Genomic DNA, 20,214 nt, shown 5'->3' with positions numbered 1-20,214 from the left:
AAAATGTGTCGACTGAACTGACAAAGCATGTCCGAGCAAGGAAGCCCTCAAACCTGACTGAGTTACACCAGTTCTGTCAGGAGGAATGGGAAAAAATGAATGCAATGTATTGTGAGAAGCTTGTGGAAGGTTACCCCCAAGCGTTTGATTCAAGTTAAGCTATTAAAAGGAAATTCCACCAAATACTAACAGAGTGTTAGTAAACTTTTGACCCACTGAAAATCTGATATGGTACATAAAAGCTTAAATAAATCTGTCTCTTAGCTATTATTTTGAAATTACCTCTTATGGAAATAAAGTAGATACCCTAATTGACTTGATGCAGGAAATGTATGGTAACATGAAATATGTGGAGTTGTGAAAAATTGAGTTTGAATGTCTTTAGCCTAGTTGTATGTAAACATTTGGCCTCAATTATACATGTAACATGAGTAGCATGAAAGAAGGGAATTTAAGTGAAATTATCCACAGTGCTGGCAGTTAGCTCTTCAGACCACGGTGGAAGATGGGTAATGAGGGAATGGTTTGATGAGGGACAGGGAGATCGGGATGAACGAGAACCCTTTACCCGGATGGGAGGCGGTGCAATGGCGCCCTGCTACTGCTGAGTGGAGTGGTCGAGGGAGACACCAAGACCCCAACTTAAAATTACTCAAGGTGGCTCCGGACAGCTAGCAGCAGAAACTGGAAAGAAAAAATAATGTGCATTTAACTATCTAACGTTACATGTTTAAATAATAATCTCGAAGATTTTCATTAAAACAAATGTCTGTTAAGTCACTATCTATCGCCGAATTAGGTAACACAATAGTGATTGAGCCTATTATTATATTAATTTATACAATTATTATTGTAATAATTTATGATTAAAGAACTGGGTGTCTGTGGCGACATTTCCGGGAAAAAATCACAAGCGGCGCATAGTTAGTGACGCGTTTTCCATCACCCATCAGTGGTTGGTCCGCCTGAGAGGGTAGGCGGAACTAACGCAACAGGCTCGCTCTTCAACCCACTTGTGTGTGAGCGGCGTACTGTTTTTTCCGGGGTCTGCATGCGTTACAATAACAGAGAAAGGGGGGGTGGGGGGAGTTATGGAACCCTAAAAAGTTTTTGTGTAACATGAGAGATCATATTATTTGTTACCTAATGTAATTAACACATTCTAATGTCAGCTAACAATAAGAAAAAACGCTAGCTAACGCTACCGACCGGTATCAACCTCGCAAACCGTCTCTCAAATGCAATGCTACCTTGTTGCAACGTTGCAGTGTAGCTAACTAAAGGCCATTTCAGATCAATGATTCGCAACGAGACTGGATGCAACTTGCAAAATTCCAAGACGTCTGATTGTAAACGTTCTAAAACTGCACTTGGCGATTTGACAAGGTTAGTCTTTTAAAACCTGAGGGCAGGCAACGGCTCTGCTACTAGCCAGTTCAGACCGCTGCGATTTTCTCTGCAACATTCTAAAACCGTTTCGCCTCGTTGCGAATCATTGATCTGAACTGGTCTCAACGTTACCATTATTTACATTGCCATCGAGTTCATCAATATATTATAATGATCGGAATAAAGCCGGGGTATGTGGAGCAGAGCCGGGTCTGATTTCTGAAGACGTCACGCAAGAGAAAACTAAATAAAAGAATACGGCAGTATGGATTAGCATTGTTATTAATTTATTATGCTTCCTCATATGTTCCTTCAGCCTTTATGCCCTTTTTGATGAAATCTCCTTTGTTTTTGTTTTATTCTTCTTGTTCTGATTGCTAATTTAACACCCAGCTCAGCTTTATTCTCGAACAGTTTAGCTAGCAAAACCAGAAACACCAGGGGTAACATTTTGCAAGGCAGTTGTTTCAAAAATACCACACAACAATCATTCACGAAAAAGACTGCTTATTGTGCACGAGATACATAATTGCACGAGCCACAGCGAATCCCGCAAATTCTTCTCTGCAGTGTAAAGATGTTCATACCAGGCAAAAGGTGGATAAAGAACGTTTGCAGAAATTGATCATCACTAATTCTACCCCAGGTTTGCTACGGCATTTTAACCCGGCTCGGCAGTGTAAAGACATCTTGAGTTAGCCTAATGTTAGACAACGAATGAGTATGTACATAACGTTACTTTTATAACAACCGTTTTTTATTCAGTAAATAGTAAGTGTTATAGTTGGCGTGCCAAATGACTGACATCACACAGGCGACACTGGTTGGATCCGGTTGGATCTATGGGAAGTGAGGTCCAAAAACACACCTGCAATTACCGCTTCTCGACATTGGTACTGCCAAAGAGAACGAAACAGAAATCTTCGAGATTGTAACTTTAAATAACACAAAAAAGAACTAGCAGGTGCGGAATCATTTCAGTTATAATCAACTTCTAAATAGCAATATGTGAAGGAACCCTTGTACAAGGTAATATTTTATTTATATCTCAGGACCGAATAAAACAAATCTATCTGGAGTCACATCATAATGAAGGTAATTTTTTATTTGTGTCTCAGGACAAAATAACAGCAAAATTCATCCGGAATCAGATTATAATAAACTACAGCTAACATTAGCACTTAACAGTAAATGCAGACTATATAACAACAGTTGTATTTTACTCAGGGTTATCGTTTAGGAGTGAAAGGTGATGACAATTCTAGCGGCCCACAGCCCTTGGGGGGGGGGGGGGGTAGGCCTATTAGGTAGGCCCCCCTTTCTATGACTAAATTATTATGCATAGGCCTAACTAATACTCATACTAATGCATAAAACAAAGCCACAAAATCATGCAGTATTGATGAAAGAAGTGTCTATTTTCCGAGCAATAACCCCCTTCTTTTAAAAGAGAAGTGCAATGCCGAAACCAACATAAATCGGGATGCCAAAAAAAGAGTGGAGAAGAAGGAAAGAGAGGCCAGGAGCAGATCAGGAGCCCAGAATATAACAGATTTTTTTTGAAGAAAGGTGAGAGTATTAAGCTAGCTGTACAGGACAGGGTGCCTGTACAGCTAGCTTAATACTCTCACCTTTCTTCAAAATCTGCCTGGGGCTTAGCCAGCTACGAATGTTACTACGTTAACTGAATGACACTGATGTTTAATGTTACATGTGGTCAGCAGTGTAAAATAATTTCCTTCACCAGGCATTACTAAATTATCCACTAAATATCATCCACAGAAAAGATCAGTAAGGTTATAATTCGCCAAAAGATATGCTGTCAAAAAAATACAGTAGCAGCAGGACACATTTTTCCATTCTTACATGAGTGTTTACTAAAACTAAGCTGCTACGTTAGCCTGTTGACATGAGTCTTGTTAACGTTAAGCAGAGGCTAATCTTACAGCTTGCCCTCCTCCTTGCTTGTGGTTAATTGAAAAAAAGAAAACTAATTGGCTGTATTGCATCAGGCACTGTCAAGAACATAGAGGAACCGAAAAATAAAGAAAAAATGATAATACATAGTCTAAGAAAAAAGTTAACACCAATATTATTTCAGGGGGCCCAGAATTCCTAGCAATGGTTCTGATTTTACTCTAGGGAGGACAAAAAACCATAGAAAAAAACCTGTCAGCAAGAAGGCAGCCGAATTGGCTTAACTGGCTAGTTTGCTAACCTAGTGCGTAAACGAAGGAAATTCCCTCCCTTTCCCTTAACAGCAGCAAACAAGAAGACATTTATTTGTATAGCACCTTTTTGTACATGGATAACAGCCTAAAGTGCTTTACAGCAGACAGACAAAGCATATGTCAAATAGCATTTTATGATAACAGTAAAAGGGTAAAAAGTAGGAAAAAAAATTGAAGATGATTAAAAACCATTTAAAATAACGTTTTACAATTAAATGAAAAATAAAGTAAATAAAAGCACTTTGAGTACAAGAACAAACGTTTTAAGATGTCATGAAGATAATATAAAAATAATTATTTATTTCTTTAATTAGTCTGTGTGTAATCAAAATTGTATTAATTAAAAGCCAAGATGAAAAGATGGGTTTTTAGTTAGGGGTCCAAGCAGCAAAGCTGGTGGAACCCTATTGTATCTGTTAGGATTATTATTATTAGGGGTCCAAGCAGCAAAGCTGGTGGAACCCTATTGTATCTGTTAGGATTATTATTATTAGGGGTCCAAGCAGCAAAGCTGGTGGGACCCTATTGTATTTGCTAGGATTATTAGGGGGCCAAGCAGCGAAGCTGGTGGAACCCTATTGTATTTGTTAGGATTATTAGGGGTCCAAGCAGCGAAGCTGGTGGAACCCTATTGTATCTGTTAGGATTATTATTAGGGGTCCAAGCAGCGAAGCTGGTGGAACCCTATTGTATCTGTTAGGATTATTAGGGGTCCAAGCAGCGAAGCTGGTGGAACCCTATTGTATCTGTTAGGATTATTATTATTATTCTTATTATTTTTCTTCGCTAAAAGTGTCTGAGGCTCAGCAACCATAAGTCCTAGAGCAACCAAATTTGGCAGGTGGGTTCCTATGGCCCCCCACTACTCAGGCACTAAAAATCACCTATGTCGGCCAGATGGTGGCGCTATAACAGGGTCATACTTTTAAAGGCTGTAACTGCCACACCATAAGTCCGATCAACACAAAACTTCATCGACCGATGCATCTGAATGTGCTCTACAACTTTGCTATTGGGACCACCTATGTCCGCCATATTATTTGCCCGCCATTTGGCCGTTTTTATTACGTGGGGTGCGGAAGAGCTGTGGCTCCAAATCTAAACGGTTACGACATCTAGTAAACTTCTTTACGGCAAGCGACATCCATGGCGACGCAAGTAATCCGACACCGTAGGGTCTAGTTTTTATCAGTGAGGCGACGGTCTGACAGTGCTACCCAGAGTGCATTTTAGGATAGGCTTACAAATGTTTGTTAGTAAAAGCTTTCTGAGAGGATGAATAATTACTTTTCTTTGGCATGGATCCAATTGAAGACAGTATCGGGTGAGTTTGTTAAGTAATGGTAAATGGACTGCATTTATATAGCGCTTTTATCCAAAGCGCTTTACAATTGATGCCTCTCATTCGCCAGAGCAGTTAAGGGTTAGGTGTCTTGCTCAAGGACACTTAAGCCGCGTTTCCACCGAAATTACCCGGAACTTTCAGTCCCAGGAACTACTTTACCAGGAACTAAAAGGTTCCTTCAGCCAATGGTTGTCTGCGTTTCCACCGGGGTCTAAAGTACCGCGAAGATTAGGTAAATTAGCCCACTGACGTTGTCGTCGGTCCATCTGTCATATGAGTTCTTCTGTAACCCCATACTACCACCGAAGTAGCCTACATTATTTTCTAATAACCGGGACAGCCCGGAGGGGTTTATTCCACTTATATACAACGGGTTACCAACAATGACTATATATGTGTACTTTTGTATTTATTGATTTTCATATATCCTCTCAAACACATTCATTAACAGCAGAAAACATGCACACGTTGTAAACAATTAGCTGTTTTATTACTTTCTCGTCGTCAATTCCATATAGGCTAATCGCAAAATGACAAGAATAGAACGAAAACTCGGACTTGCGTGAAAATGTAAATTAATAGTGGTACAGCCACCGTTTGCTTTCCTTCGAAGTTACTGCTAGCCGAGCAGCGACGTGTGCCCTCCAGATGCGAACCATGCACCATAAATGAGTCCATAGTCTTCCTGGTCTTTTCGTGGAATTGAAAAATGGCAGTAAAATTGAGTAAAATTACGGCAGTCTGAAAAAGCTAAAGGGAAGATTACTAGAATTAACCTGTTATTTTACCCGGATAAAAAGTGCGGAAGGTGATTTCCAGTTTGCTTGTACTGTATCACCAATGTTAATCGTGCAGAACTACCGCATACCTCACATAACTGTATCAAACGTTTTGAGTCAATTACAACCGGCTAACAAAGAAAATCCGGAAGAAAATATTCAGCAACCGAATTAATCCGTTTGAATGTTTTGGTAGCCTACGTAATATGCTGTCCCAGCACGAATGCTTAGCATTTTATAAAACGAATACTAAAGCATGAAAAGAACAGAAGAGCACACGTTATAATTCCAAGACGTTGACAGGTTATAACCAAAAGTAGGCTACTGCGCCGCATAACATACAAGTTTGATTTGAAGTTATTATGAAAATAAATTGGTTTGCGCTGCATATTTTCAAACATGGCGGGTAATGGCGGAAAATAAATACAACACAAACGCTACGAGTACTCGACCAATCAGAAATGTTCAGCGCTGCAAGCTCCACCCAAAAGGTTCCTGTACTTTCGGAAAGTACTACCCCCCGAGCAGGAACGTTTTGGGGGGTAAAACAAAGCCCCCAGAACTAAATTTAGACCCTAGTTCCTGCGGTGGAAACGCACTGAGTTCCTCAAAAGGTTCCTAGTTCCGGGGTATAGTTCCTGCGGTGGAAACGCGGCTTTTGACATGCCCAGGGCGGGGTTTGAACCGGCAACCCTCCGACTGCCAGACAATCGGTCTTACCTCCTGAGCTATGTCGCCCCAAATGTTTGTTAGTAAAAGCTTTCTGAGAGGATGAATAATTACTTTTCTTTGGCATGGATCCAATTGAAGACAGTATCGGGTGAGTTTGTTAAGTCTTTAAATCTGTCATTATGGTGAGAAAAAGCTAAACCATTTTATTGGTAGGTTTTGAGTTTCTGTGCAAACGCGCGAAAACACGCTGGTATAATAAAACAATGACGGTAATACATATATAGTCCGCTTCGTTCCGTTGCTACCATAACATAACAGACTATCTTGTGTCTACAGCTGCAGTTTCTCGCTGCAATTTCTAACATTGAATAGTCACAAAAGACGCAGTTTATGCTGTATTCTGCCAATGTCTAAATAAATAATATGCTACGGTAAAGCTTTGAGAGGATGAATCATTACTTTTCTTTGACATGGATCCATTTGAAGACAATAACGTGTGAGTTCGTTTACTCTTTAAATCCGTCATTATGCTGAGAGAAATCGTATTCTCAATTTAATCTCTAAATTGACTGTAAGGTTAGGGTTGTAACTAGTTAGCTGTTTCGTAGGTGACTTAGTTAATGCACTCGTCTTAATTATTGCTTGTGTTTTTGCATAGACTGCGTTGTTGCTGTTCTTGTTTGTGTTAGTGTTAATCAGTTTAACCTACAGGGTCCAAGTTGGACTATGCGGTTGTTCCCTGCACTTGGAACTGTAGGCTACTGCCCTCTAGGGTTTTCGACACACTTGTTCCTGGTTATGGTTATACACTTTGTTGTACGTCGCTCTGGATATGAGCGTCTGCCAAATGCCTGTAATATAATGTAATATTACGTAGCAACAAGATAAACCCGACATTAGCCCTAAAATATGCCAATACAGCAGTGAAAACGCTGCTCACTGAATAACAAAATAAACGAGACAACGTTTTTTTTAGATTATACCATGTCATTATACAGTCAATATCTGGGACTACGCATTTAGTAAATATACAATCTTACCATTGGTTTTACGCGTAGAGATGTCCCTTTTGCGACTGAGCGGTCATATATTGTCTTGGATAATCCGTTTGTGAAATGTCTGCTACCTTCAAAAACAGCTGTGCGTAATACCACACCTGTTGCTTATGGCGTTGTCGCCCTTTTTAGTACAATTTGGCTTGATTGACAATTCATTTATTCAGTAGGTGAGAGTATAAGCTTTCTAACGATGTATAACATGTCTGATTTTGCTTTTGGAATAGCGTTTTATAGGTCAGCGTAACCAAATTTTTTCTCATCTGCCAATGTCTAAATAAATAAAACGGTAGGCTATTTTGCGCACAGCACGCAGATCGCGAGTTGATATTACGTCTTTTTTTTTCGTTTTCTCTCAATGTCGTATTTATTATTTGAAATGTGTATGTATGTGTTATTATTCTATCTGTCTCTGTGGCGCTCTGAAATGTGCATTCTCTGCTAAACTGAGCATTGGATTGGAATATGTGTCTGACGTAGTGTTGCACGATATACCAAAACTTCAGCACTTTCTCGGTACTTATAAAAATAAAAATGAACGGTTCGCTATTAGAATTTTCCGACATTCGGTAGTTTTGAGTGAAATGTAAAAGCCAGGGAAAATTGTCTTCCGCATTACTGATTGAGAGGATGAAACGTGTAATTTGTCAGAATCTTCGCTAGAAGGCAGTAGCAACTAAGGTTGCCAAGTGAGGTGACTTGCGCTTGTGCACTCAGCTCCTTGATACAGCGCAAGCTTTGACTCCGTTCACTTCAGTAGCAATAGGTGTTCCAATTTGGAAATATTTTATTATAGATAGATGCTGTATTGTTATTAAAATATGCTGTTTTAAAATCTATTTAAAGGTGAAAGACCTGTTTTAAAGATTATTTAGTTTACAACTGTTCAATTTTTGAAATATATTTAACATTTTTCTATTGTTCAGTGTTAACACTATAGGCCTACGCATATTCATATGTTGAAGAGGCTTCAACTTAAAGGTTGTTAATGAACCCGGTTGTTAAAAACCATGAATTCGAAAATGAGGTCAACCCTTGTGGACATTACGTTTCTGATCTATTAAGGTAATTTCAGTATCGTTAGGTACCGAGTATTGAATTGGTATCGCTTCAGTATCGAGTATCGTGATACTAAACCTGGTATCTGTATCAAAGTCAAAATTTTGGTATCGTGACAACACTAGTGTGACGCTTTTTTTAGTTGCGGCATGGAAGCGCTACAGCTGTACAAACACGCTGGGCCATCTAAGTGTTACGACATGCCATCTAAGTGTTACGACATAGTAAAGGCCTTTACGGGAAGCAGCCAGGACACATCCATGGCGACGCAACTAAGTCATCCGCCAGCGTCTCTTACCACAAAATTGGCCATAAGTCATACATTTTTTATACAATCATCATGATATTCAGTAGATATGTTGGGTGAAGGTGAATGATCATGAGGACAGAGCCATTTTAAAATCGCTCCATAGGGGGCGCGATGGTGCCAATGCTTGGACCCCTCCCAACGCCGCTTGCGGCTTTATTTATTATTATTATTATTATTATTATTATTATTATTATTATTATTATTATTTTTCTCCGCTAAAAGTGTCGGAGGCTCAGCAACCATAAGTCCTAGAGCAACCAAATTTGGCAGGTGGGTTCCTATGGCCCCCCACTACTCAGGCACTACAAATCACCTATGTCGGCCAGATGGTGGCGCTATAACAAAGGGTTTTGCGTAAAAGGCCATAACCCCCACACCATCAGATAGATCAACACAAAACTTCATCGACCTATGCATCTGAACGTGCTGTACAAATTTGCCTTTGGGACCACCTATGTCCGCCATATTGTTTGGCCGCCTTTTTGACTTTTCAGTTGGGGCGTGGAAGCTTTCTCTGCAAAAATGTCTGAGGCTCAGCAACCATAAGTCCTAGTGCAACCAAATTTGGCAGGTGGGTTCCTATGGCCCCCCACTACTCAGGCACTACAAATAACCCATGTCGGCCAGATGGTGGTGCTATAACAAAGGGTCATGTTTAAAAGGTTATAACTCCCACACTGTAAGTCAGATCAACACAAAACGTCATCGACCGACGCATGTGAATGTGCTCTACAACTTTGCTATTGGGACTACATATGTCCGCCATATTGTTTGCCTGCCATTTGGACTTTTTCATTAGGTGGGGTGCGGAAGAGCTGTGGCTCCAAATCTAAACGGTTACGACAGGGGTGTCAAACTCAAATACACAGTGGGCCAAAATTTAAAACTTGAACAAAGTCGCGGGCCAACATTGAACAAATGAACCTTTTAATATGGACCCAAACAAGTTTTGCTTTAACATTGAATATGGAACAAGCAACGCTTATTACTATACAATATATAACAATAGTGCAGACATGCAAAATCGAATTTCAAATAAAAAAACACATCAATGGCATTAATTTATTAAATGAAATTTAAATAAAAATCGTATGCCTCTTTTCTATTTGCAGCCTTCTGATTTAAATATCAAAATAAACTTTTTCCACAGGCTAATAATTTTAAAAATAAAACAACAATAATAGATCAATCAACCATTCAAGCCCATGCCTTGGAGTAGCAAGAAAAAGTGCATAAAGAAAAGGTTAATTATTGCTCAGTTTGCTACACACTGATCTAATCTGATGTGCCCAAGCCAGATACCTGGCATCTCTTCTTGGATGCTAGTTCATCAATGTCTGGGCTCAGGCTCTGAGCTGAGGAAATCCTCAGTATCGAGTGAAGGTGTTCATCAGTCAGACGTCTCCTGTGAGATGTTTTAGTCATCTTCATCGAGGAGAAAAGTTGCTCACATAGATAAGTGCTGCCGAACATGGAGAGCATCTGAGCAGCTTGGGTGCGGAGTTGAGGCATTGTGTCAGGGATGAACTGTGGAAACTGTGCGGCGCCCACAGCATGATACTTTGACTTCAGCGTGTCATTACACTGGAGTTCAATCAACTCCATTTGGAGGTTGGTTGGTGCGTTTTCCACATCAACTGCGAAGGGATTACTGAGCAGTTCAAACCTACATTTCTGGACATCAAAGTCAGCAAATCGCCGGCTAAACTCAGCGCCAAGTACACTGAGTTTTTCAGTAAACTGTGCGCATGGGAACACGGCGGTAGAGATCTGCGTTTTTATGGTTTGGCAGCAGGGAAAATGGCCAAGGTTTCCTTGCAGCATCTGATTCTCCCACAGGCACAGTTTAGTTTTAAAAGCCCTCACTGCAGCGTACATGTCTGTGATGATGCGCCCCCGCCCCTGAAGCTGCAGGTTCAGCGCATCGAGATGGCTCGAGATGTCACACAGAAAGGCCAGCTCACACAGAAACTTTTGCTCCCGGAGCTCTGCTGTGTCCTTCCCTTTGCTTTCCAGAAACTGACATTACTGCGGAGGACTGAGCTACAGTAGGGGCTACAATCTGTGGTCACTGGGGTGGGAGGTGGCGTCTCTTGGCCTTGACATTGCGGCTCCGACCACGGTCCACCTGTGCGAAGTCAGAAAATGCAGGCATCCCATTTTGTAGTGGTTTCATCATAGCGTGTGCTATTTACAGCTGCACTAGACGACCATAAAATAATCCTCCTCTGAAGTTTTGCGGTAGCCGAGTCATTTTTACTATTTCCTTTAGCCCACTTAACCAAATAATTAGTTGGCAGAAAGCGTAATCAGCTAACGCTTATTTGCTATATGTGGTAGTCCAGTAGCCTATGCTAAAACAGTTCGCAACTTCGGCTACCAAGCCATTTGACTAGCTAGCTAACCCTAACCGGCAAATATTCCATCTGTCAAACGTGTTTGACGGCTTGTCAGTCGTGTACATTCCGTAAATGTCTACCTGGGCTATGCTGCACGAATGTGACAAAGCTAGAAGCTAGCAAGAAAATAATAATTAGAAATTCAATGTACATTATTTTTGTCTTTATGCAACAGGTGGAAAACTTGCTCTTCAAAGTGCGTTGTCATATTTACACGCCTGTAGATCAGTTATTAAAATACTTGGTAGATTTGTTAATCACCGCTGACAGTGTTCATTTTTATTCGGTAAAAAGTGACTTGCGAACGATCGGTCAGCTAGCGTCACCCAGCAAGTAAACACCACAAACGGCGATGGAGTAGTTGCAGTTAATGGCTCATTAACTGACTGTGGCGAAAACCTACGACGATAACTTGCTTGGTTAACAGCAGGTCTACCAGACAGTTATATGAAAATTAGCCTAGTCAAATCACCAGTAGTCTACACATCTCTGATTGATTGACCATCAGTGCAGTCGATGTTCTTCCCCTGTAGTTCATATTGCTAATGCGTGAGCTAACCACGGATAGCTTACCTAGCTCACTGGCAAGCTGATATGCTAGCTAAGCATATTCGTTTTGCCGAGAAACATAAATTGAAGATAACTGAACATAATTGTATTATTAATGTCATACATATAACGTGATTACATGACACAGTACAGTCACGGATGGAAATTAAACTCCGTAAACATTTGATCGTATATTTTAAAACATAACGGCAGACAGTCAGCTAGCCTCAAGTTCGTTCTGCAATCGTTCGTTCAGGTTGATGGGCTTTTCCGCACCGGACTGTCAATCACATTGTAAAAATCACAAGACCGCTTAACTCTATGGTTTTGGCTCCAAATCGAGAACATGGCCGCGCCCGCCATTGAGCTTCAAAACGTGTTTTACAGACCCACGGAGAGGCAATGGGTGACGTCACAGTAGCTTTGTCCATATTTTTTACAGTCTCTGAGCAAGGCACACAGTAATGGCGACGCTGCTTTACTTCCGGGTTTCGCCGGATTTGTCTATAATACTGGCGGGCCAGCTCTAGTAGTCATTTGGGATTGCCTCGCGGGCCAAATATAGTTACACTGCGGGCCAAATTTGGCCCGCGGGCCAGAGTTTGACACCCATGGGTTACGACATCTAGTAAACTTCTTTAAGGCAAGCGACATCCATGGCGACGCAAGTAATCCGACACCGTAGGGTCTAGTTTTTATCAGTGAGGCGAGGGTCTGAACGTCGAGGAAGCAATGGAAGACAGTGCCAGCCAGAGTGCATGCTAGGCTATTAAAGATTTGTTAGTAAAAGCTTTTTGAGAAGATGTATAATTACTTTTCTTGAGCATGGATCCATTTGAAGACAGTATCGGGTGAGTTCGTTAAGTCTTTGAATCTATCATTATGCTGAGAAATAGCTAAACCATTTTATTGATAGGTTCTGAGTTTCTGTGCAAACGCGCTAAAACACGCTGGTATAATGAAACCATGACGGTAATACATACATAGTCCGCTTCGTTCCGTTGCTACCATAACATAAGAGACTATCTTGTGTCTGCAGCTGCAGTTTCTCGCTGCAATTACTAATATTGAATATAAACAAAAGACGCAATTTATGCTGTAAATCATATTCTCAATTTAATCTCTAAATTGACTGTAAGCTTAGGGTTGTAACTAGGCAGTTGTTTCGTAGGTAACTTAACTCGTCTTAACTATTGCTTGTATTTTTGCATAGACTGCGTTGTTGCTGTTCTTGTTTGTGTTAGCGTTAATCAGTTTAACCTACAGGGTCCAAGTTGAACTATGCGGTTGTTCCCTGCACTTGGAACGGTAGGCTACTGCCCTCTACGGTTTTCGACACACTTGTTCCTGGTTATGGTTAAACACTTTGTTGTACGTCGCTCTGGATAGGAGCGTCTGCCAAATGCCTGTAATGTAATGTAATGCAATATTCCGTAGCAACAAGAGAAACCCGACATTAGCCCTAAAATATGCCAATACAGCAGTGAAAAAGCTGCTCACTGAATAACGAAATAACCGAGACAGTTTTTTTTTAATTAGACCATGTCATTCTACAGTCAATATCTGGGACTAAACATTTTATAAATATACAATCTTACCATCGGTTTTACGCGTAGAGATGTCCCTTTCGCGAATGAGTGGTCATATATTGTCTTGGACAATCCGTCTGTGAAAAATACGCGCATCTGTCACGCCTGTGTCGGCTATCTTCATAAATAGCTGTGCGTAATACCACACTTGCTTACGGCGTTGTCGCCCTTTTTAGTGCAATTTGGCTTGATTGACAACTCATTTATTCCGTTGGTCAGAGTGTAAGCTTTCTAACGATGTATAACATGTCTGATTTTGCTTTTGGAATAGCGTTTTATAGGTCAGCGTAACCGGAAATTTTCTCATCTGCCAATGTCTACATAAATATAACGGTAGACTGCTCTGCGGCCAGCACGCAGGTCGCGAGTTGATATTTCGTCTTTTGTTTCGTTTTTCCTCAATGTCGTCTTTATTATTTGAAATGCGCATTTATGTGTTATTATTCTATCTGTCTCTGAGGTGCTCTGAAATGTGCATTCTCTGCTAAGCTGAGCAATGGATTGGAATATGTGTCTGACGTAGTGTTGCACGATATACCAAAGCTTCAGCACTTTCTCGGTACTTAAAAAAAAAAAAAAAAAGAAACGGTTCGGTATTAGAATATTCCGACGTTCGGTAGTTTTGAGTCACCGATATAATATAATACAGAGGGCACTCCAGGGAAACTACTAGGGGATAGGGGTTGAATTTCGATTATGGGCAAGGGTAGCCTACGTTGACTATTTTAAACAACCCATGCGCTGCCTCTAACAGACAATAGCCTAAATGCCCATACGTGTCTTTGCATGTATGGCAAACTCAGACTTCTTGATAAGTTACATGCCAGTTTATTTGTACCCATGTAATCTTTTTAAAGTTAGTGGCCTTTTACTGTATTTCCTCCTTTTTTCTGTTGTCAGAGTGTTCAACAGCCATAGATACAGTTCCATCTTTTACATTTTGTAAGATTAGACACTGATAAAATAGAATTCAATCGTGCATATTCACTACCAATTAACAATGGAAATCTGTACAATTGGACTGGCTCCGTCAGCAGTCACCTGACATGTTCTCATCAAAATACTGTTCTCTAATTAGGCAAAATGCTCAACTTTCAAATCTGATAGGTTCTTGCATATCCAGTGCTTTTCAAGTCTTTCAACAGCATGGTGCATTTACGCATGTTGCATCCCTAGCCTTATGTTGTGAAAGTATTTTCAAATAATTCCATTAAATCAAGCAGTTTGTATTTGAAAATTCTGTAGTTTTTTAAGACGTTTGAAAGTAATTGAAAATACATGCAAATGCTCCTTAAAAGTATTTTGAAATACATTTTGTAATTTAAATACTTAGTATTTGTAAATGTTGTTTTTCTAATCATTAAAAAAAATTATTGAATTCAAATACTTAAAATAAATATTTGACCCAGATCTAGAAAAATAAGAACGGACACCGCCAGCGTATGCGCTCAGCCAAAGTTCATTCACTACTTTGACCAAAGCTGTTTCTCCACAATGGTCAGTATAAAAGCCTGACTGAAACTTCTCCAATATGGAGTTGTTATTATAAAAATCATTTAATTGCTTAAAGTTGCATTCTCTGGTATTTTCCTTAAGAAGGTGGAGATTGGAGATAGGTCTAAACTTACTTAAAACAGAAGATTCCAAATTGTTCTTTTTTAGCAGAGGTTTCACTATGGCAGATTTGAGAGCAGTTGTGAAGTATCCATTTAACAAAGACCATTTATTCTCGTATTCGACTCTATTCTTGCCTAGCCCCTTTGCTTTGTTTGTAGGTCGGATTTTTGCTCGTTCTCGACCTCGACTCTCATGTTGCCCTCTGCACTTCGTATAGTGCTCCGATTAGTGAGTGTGTTCCCAACTGGACTACAGTTCCTTCTATCGGGACACAAAAAAATAATTATTTTTCTTTGTTATTTTTCCTTTATTATTTTTAAAGGTTCTGTGGGTGGAGTTTTAACTCTGTTGGGGGTGCGCTATTCGGACTTTTGGTTTCAGAATACCAACTAATTGTCCGAAGCTCAGCACTCAAAACCACCCTGTGCCCAGTACCTTTCAAGGACTAACCAGCTTTTTGTTAGATTTGGATAGACAGATGGAAACCGTTACTGGAGTTACTGGCCGGTTTGCAGCACGTTTCCCTTACCCCACTTGTTTCCTTTATAATTCACCCTGTTACGGCCTGACCCTAGACCAGGTCTTAATGGTATTGGGCACTCATCCAAGATTTAGTATTCAGTTTTCTTTACCCCTAGACAATTTTTTTCTTTATAGCTCTTAATGTTATAGAAACAATGAGTTGATTTGTGTCTGTGTTTGTAGTTAATTCTTTTGAGCATCACCTGCCTTACGCAGTTAGTTGAAGTTGACGGGCAGGTCCTGTGTGGCTTGTCACTTCATTAGTTTGCCTCTTTTGTTTTTGGTGGAAATTCTCTGTGGGAATATGCTTCGAAGTTTGTTAGGATCTGGGGAGGCCTCATTAGCAATATCCCTTTCAATTGGTGAAGTCAGGTTGGTATCACCTGTTTGCAGGGGTTAAATTGGGGGTGGACGCTGTCCACCCACCTTTGGTAAATAAATCATTTTGACCGGCAGTTTTACAAATAACTATGACAATCCAGTCCATTTAGGCTCCAGTCCATGTGTTTCCTTTAGCCAGTTACTCGCTCAACCAATCATTACATTACATTACATTACATTATAGGCATTTAGCAGACGCTCTTATCCAGAGCGACGTACAACAAGTGCATAGGTTTCATGATGTAGAGGCGCAAAAGAAACACTAGAGTGAAGTAAGGATCGTAGTGCCAGAAGTGACCACATCGATCAGGACTCCAACCCTGTAGAGTAAGCTTGTTCAGCAAGCAAGAATCCTACCAAGTACAAACTAGCACTGGAATCACACCTAATCATACAAAAACAATCCTGCCAGATACACTAACATAATCAAATTATCCTAGCTAGGTACAGTGAGCTGAACTATAGGCTAGGGAGGGGTGGGGAGAGGTGCAGCCTGAAGAGATGAGTCTTCAGTCTGCGTTTGAAAGTGGTGAGATTCTCTACTGTTCTGACCGTCACGGGGAGGTCATTCCACCAGCGAGGGGCCAGGACAGACAGCAGACGGGAGCGGGAAGTGCAGACGCGAAGAGGGGGAGGTGCCAAGCGTCCAGAGGTGGCAGAACGGAGAGGTCTGGCTGGTGTGTAGGGTCTGATAATCAAAAATCCGAAGGAAAAAAAACTCAGGAGGAACAGTTGTTTATATGAACAGCACAAAGAAAAATATCGTTGATTACCTTGATTGATTGGAAGTGGAAGTGGTACGTAGTTTCATTAATATGTCATTTCATCTATGCAACATTTTAAAGATAAGTGAATAAACAGCCCCCACGAACGCTGGCTATTATTAACGGCAACTTTGATTGCTTAAGCAAAATCAGCAGGTTGCTGGTCAGCAGCTAAGCTAGGATTGAATATTTCCCACATACATAACGTTTTATTCAGCGGCGACTGGTGAGCTGAAAATTGGTGGCGCGCAAAACTTTACTTTAAATTAATCATTGATCTCAACCTGTTTTCATTAGTAATTTTCCTTTATAATCAAGCGTGCCAACGATTGGATTAATCAAATGGCAAGTAGCCTAACACACAGCGTCTTCATACCGTGTTAGGGGGATTAAATCATAAATTCAATTTATCCATTAAAAATCCATTTTAAAGTAGTCTACACTTAACAGACTGGTGTATCTTGTTTGTTATCTACTATGTTAGCTCTCAGAATAACCAGCAAAAACAAAACCTGCACTTCAATTGTGTTTACAATCTAGCCTACGCATTGCAGATATTTGCCATGAATATGAGTGCAGAGAAAGAAGTTAATGTATCCGCAAATAATGTTGATTAAAAATGTGCACAATTTCGTACTGCAAATGAAAATAAATGTAGGCTATACGGCCTAGGCTACTCGCTAAAACTGCCTATTTGGGGAGAGCTGGCTATAGCCTATATGATAGTATTGAGTAGGCTATTTTGTGGATTAATTGTCTTGATGCTCAAGGAAAATCAGGGGAGGATTCCGCTACTGCTTAGCGATTAAAACGGATTTTTCTAAATTGCATTTATCATTTAATCTCCCTAACACAATGCGAAGAAGCTGTGTCCCTTTCCATTTGATTAGTCGGATGTTTGCATGCTTGTTAATCACTGAAAATTAATTAACAGTAGTAGGACTTCGTGGTTTTGGTGTTTTTTTACACGTTCTTGCAACATTTGTGTCTCAGTGACATTTTTTGTAGTGTTGGTTGCCTAATGGAGTGAACTTTTCAGTCCATGACTTTGTGGTTTGGTTGTACTTTGTGTGTTTGTCACTTTTTATGTTGACACAGTTTTTCCCTGTGGTTTGCCTGCATTGGGTGTGGGGTGTGACTGTCTGGTTGTTATGGTGATAACATTAGCAACTGTGATTGTCATTTGTAAAAAAGTTTTGTAAGCCTACATTCGCTTGAGGTAGTAGCCGACTATTTCCATTTATTCAATACCATAATTGCAGAAGTAGTACTGGAGGGGTGCCCCCCCAATGCATTGCTTGCTCTGGCGTCTTGGCGGTGGGCCTGTTGCTTGGCTGTGGTGTTTCTGGTGTGCAGTTGTTGCATGGCCTTCCGGTGTTTGGCTTCGTAATGTCTGGTGTCTCGTGTTCCCTGCCTTCTCTGATGAGGTTTGGAAATGTTCTTTGCACACACGTGTATCTAAACTATAGTGTCAAGTCGGTGATGTCAGGCTTTGTATTCGACTCAGGGGGAGTCATTGTGTGACTCTGGGAGAGTCTTTGTGTGACTCTAGGTGAGTCTTTGTGTTGAACCCCTCTGGAGCCTTTGTGTGCCTGACCCTGGTGCTCGGTTTTTGTTGATGCTCATCAAGGCTGTCGTGAAAGACGTGCTACTTCTGCAGTGTACAAGCAGTACCCATTTATTTATTTTCGTTGTTTAGTCACTGGTGTCACCATTTAAGGGTGGCAGCCCTCTCACTGGTGCTCCAGTGGTGTTTGGTTCTTTTGCTTTTCCTTTTTCTTTCTTTAATTGCAGGATTGGCAGCACCTGATGGAAGCCCTTCGGGGTTCCACACTGCTTGCATTCTGTTCTGCGTTTTTGTTACTATAACAATTTTTGGAAATAAATTCATATTTTTTATAAACACGTACTATTTTGTGCTTTGTGTTGCAACTTGCCTGAGGCTGCTCGTAACAGTGCCCTGGAAGTGCAATTTAATTTTCCTGGTGTAAAAACTCTGAATCAGAGTTTAAGTGAACTCAATATGAATTCCATCCAAGAAGGTTTGTTACAACTGGAAATGGCCACTAAAAATGATAGACTGGTATGGACTATGTAACTGGCTAATATATTTATTTTTCAGCTGCCTATTGGAATACTGTTCTGCAAGCAAGGTTGGAGTCTACTTCGACTGACCCCAGACGTGAGCTCTTAAGCTTGAAACACTTAAATGTTCTGTTGAGTGCTGAGGAAGAGTTGATTGGTTATTTACTGGTTAATTACTGGTGAGGGTGTGTGTATATGGTGTATTTGTGAATGAGTATGGCAGTTACTGTAAAACCTTCCTCCCTGTTAAAAAATATACTGGAAATTGTTCAATTACAACTTGTGTTCATTGAAACCTTTTCTGATGTAGCCACAGTCAGGCCCAAGGATGCAGTTACACTAGACCAACTCTCTGCTTTTGGAGGGTATGTTGCGGAGATGCTCCCCAAGTATGTACAGCAAGTCCAGGTAAAATGCATCCCGTCTGACTTAACTGAAAAAAGTAATTGCTCTTTTATGTTTTGTGTTATCTGGCAATGAAAAATAATTGTTATTAGCAACATTTATTATTAACATGTTATTATATGAACAAGTGGAACGGACTAGTCTTATAGTCTGTAACTGGTTTTCTAGGTGACTTGTTTCAATGAGCTGGAGGTAATGATACAGCCTGAAGGGGTCATTCCTGTGCTCACATTCCTGCGCGATCACACCAATGCCCAGTTCAGGAACATGACAGACCTCACTGCAGTGGATATCCCAACACGCCACAATCGTTTTGAGGTATAGTAGTTCACAGCCGTCTACAGTGTTTACAGCTCTATTTTCACTGTTTATCGTCATCACTACTCTGTTTCATGCCGACATGCAGCAGCGTTCAAGTATAGTTTCCTTTACAGATTTCTCAGATTTTTCTAGAACAGTTCAAGGAACTTTTAGGAATGGCATATTCAGAAATGACTTTTTCAAAAAATTGATCTATTTAATGATCTGTTCAAGATTATGCAATGAAATTCTATTATTTTTGTTTAAAATATGATTGTAGTGTAGCTGGCAGCCCCCTGTGGTTAGTCTTCCCTGCTTACACACAAAGCAGGGCCATTCCATTTAAATTTTTGAAAGGTAAATGGATTGTGACACCAATAAGTGGTGTCGTGCACATTCAAAAAAAGGGGGCAGTTTTTATTTCTATCCACTCTCAGATATAAATAATTTTTAAAATTTAACTTCTTACATATTTATGCATGATGATCTTGGATGCATCAGATGAGTCAAAAGTATTCTACTAAGCATGGCACAGAACTTACCTCGGTAAAACTCTCGTCCCTTTTTTCCCATGTTGCTAGTTCCTCCCTTCCGCCAGCTGGCATCAGAAATAACAAATTTACCTCAATGGTAGTACGTTGACCACAATGCACAATAGAACCGGATAAAAAGCATCTTTGCATTAGAAAATCTTTGTTTAAATGGGATTTCTTTGAACCACTTTTGGTTGCTCTCTCTTTCTTTCTTTCACTCGCACACACAA

At 40.4% G+C, this 20,214-nt stretch overlaps 1 protein-coding gene across 2 annotated transcripts in view; it reads left to right on the top strand.

The window, feature by feature from the left end:
• The window catches only part of ndufs3 (NADH:ubiquinone oxidoreductase core subunit S3), a 129,536-nt gene that overhangs the window by 19,693 nt on the left and 89,629 nt on the right, over positions 1 to 20,214 (top strand). For both annotated transcript variants that reach the window (XM_064337954.1, XM_064337953.1), the window contains exons 2-4: positions 18,784 to 18,843; positions 19,057 to 19,154; positions 19,320 to 19,469. In XM_064337954.1, coding sequence (XP_064194024.1) covers positions 18,784 to 18,843; positions 19,057 to 19,154; positions 19,320 to 19,469 — 308 coding nt within the window. The remainder of the gene's footprint in view (positions 1 to 18,783; positions 18,844 to 19,056; positions 19,155 to 19,319; positions 19,470 to 20,214) is intronic.

The sequence above is a fragment of the Anguilla rostrata genome, chromosome 5 (genome assembly GCF_018555375.3).
Source record: "Anguilla rostrata isolate EN2019 chromosome 5, ASM1855537v3, whole genome shotgun sequence".
In the NCBI taxonomy this organism is placed as follows: domain Eukaryota; kingdom Metazoa; phylum Chordata; class Actinopteri; order Anguilliformes; family Anguillidae; genus Anguilla; species Anguilla rostrata.
This window is presented reverse-complemented; position numbering and strand designations above follow the sequence as displayed.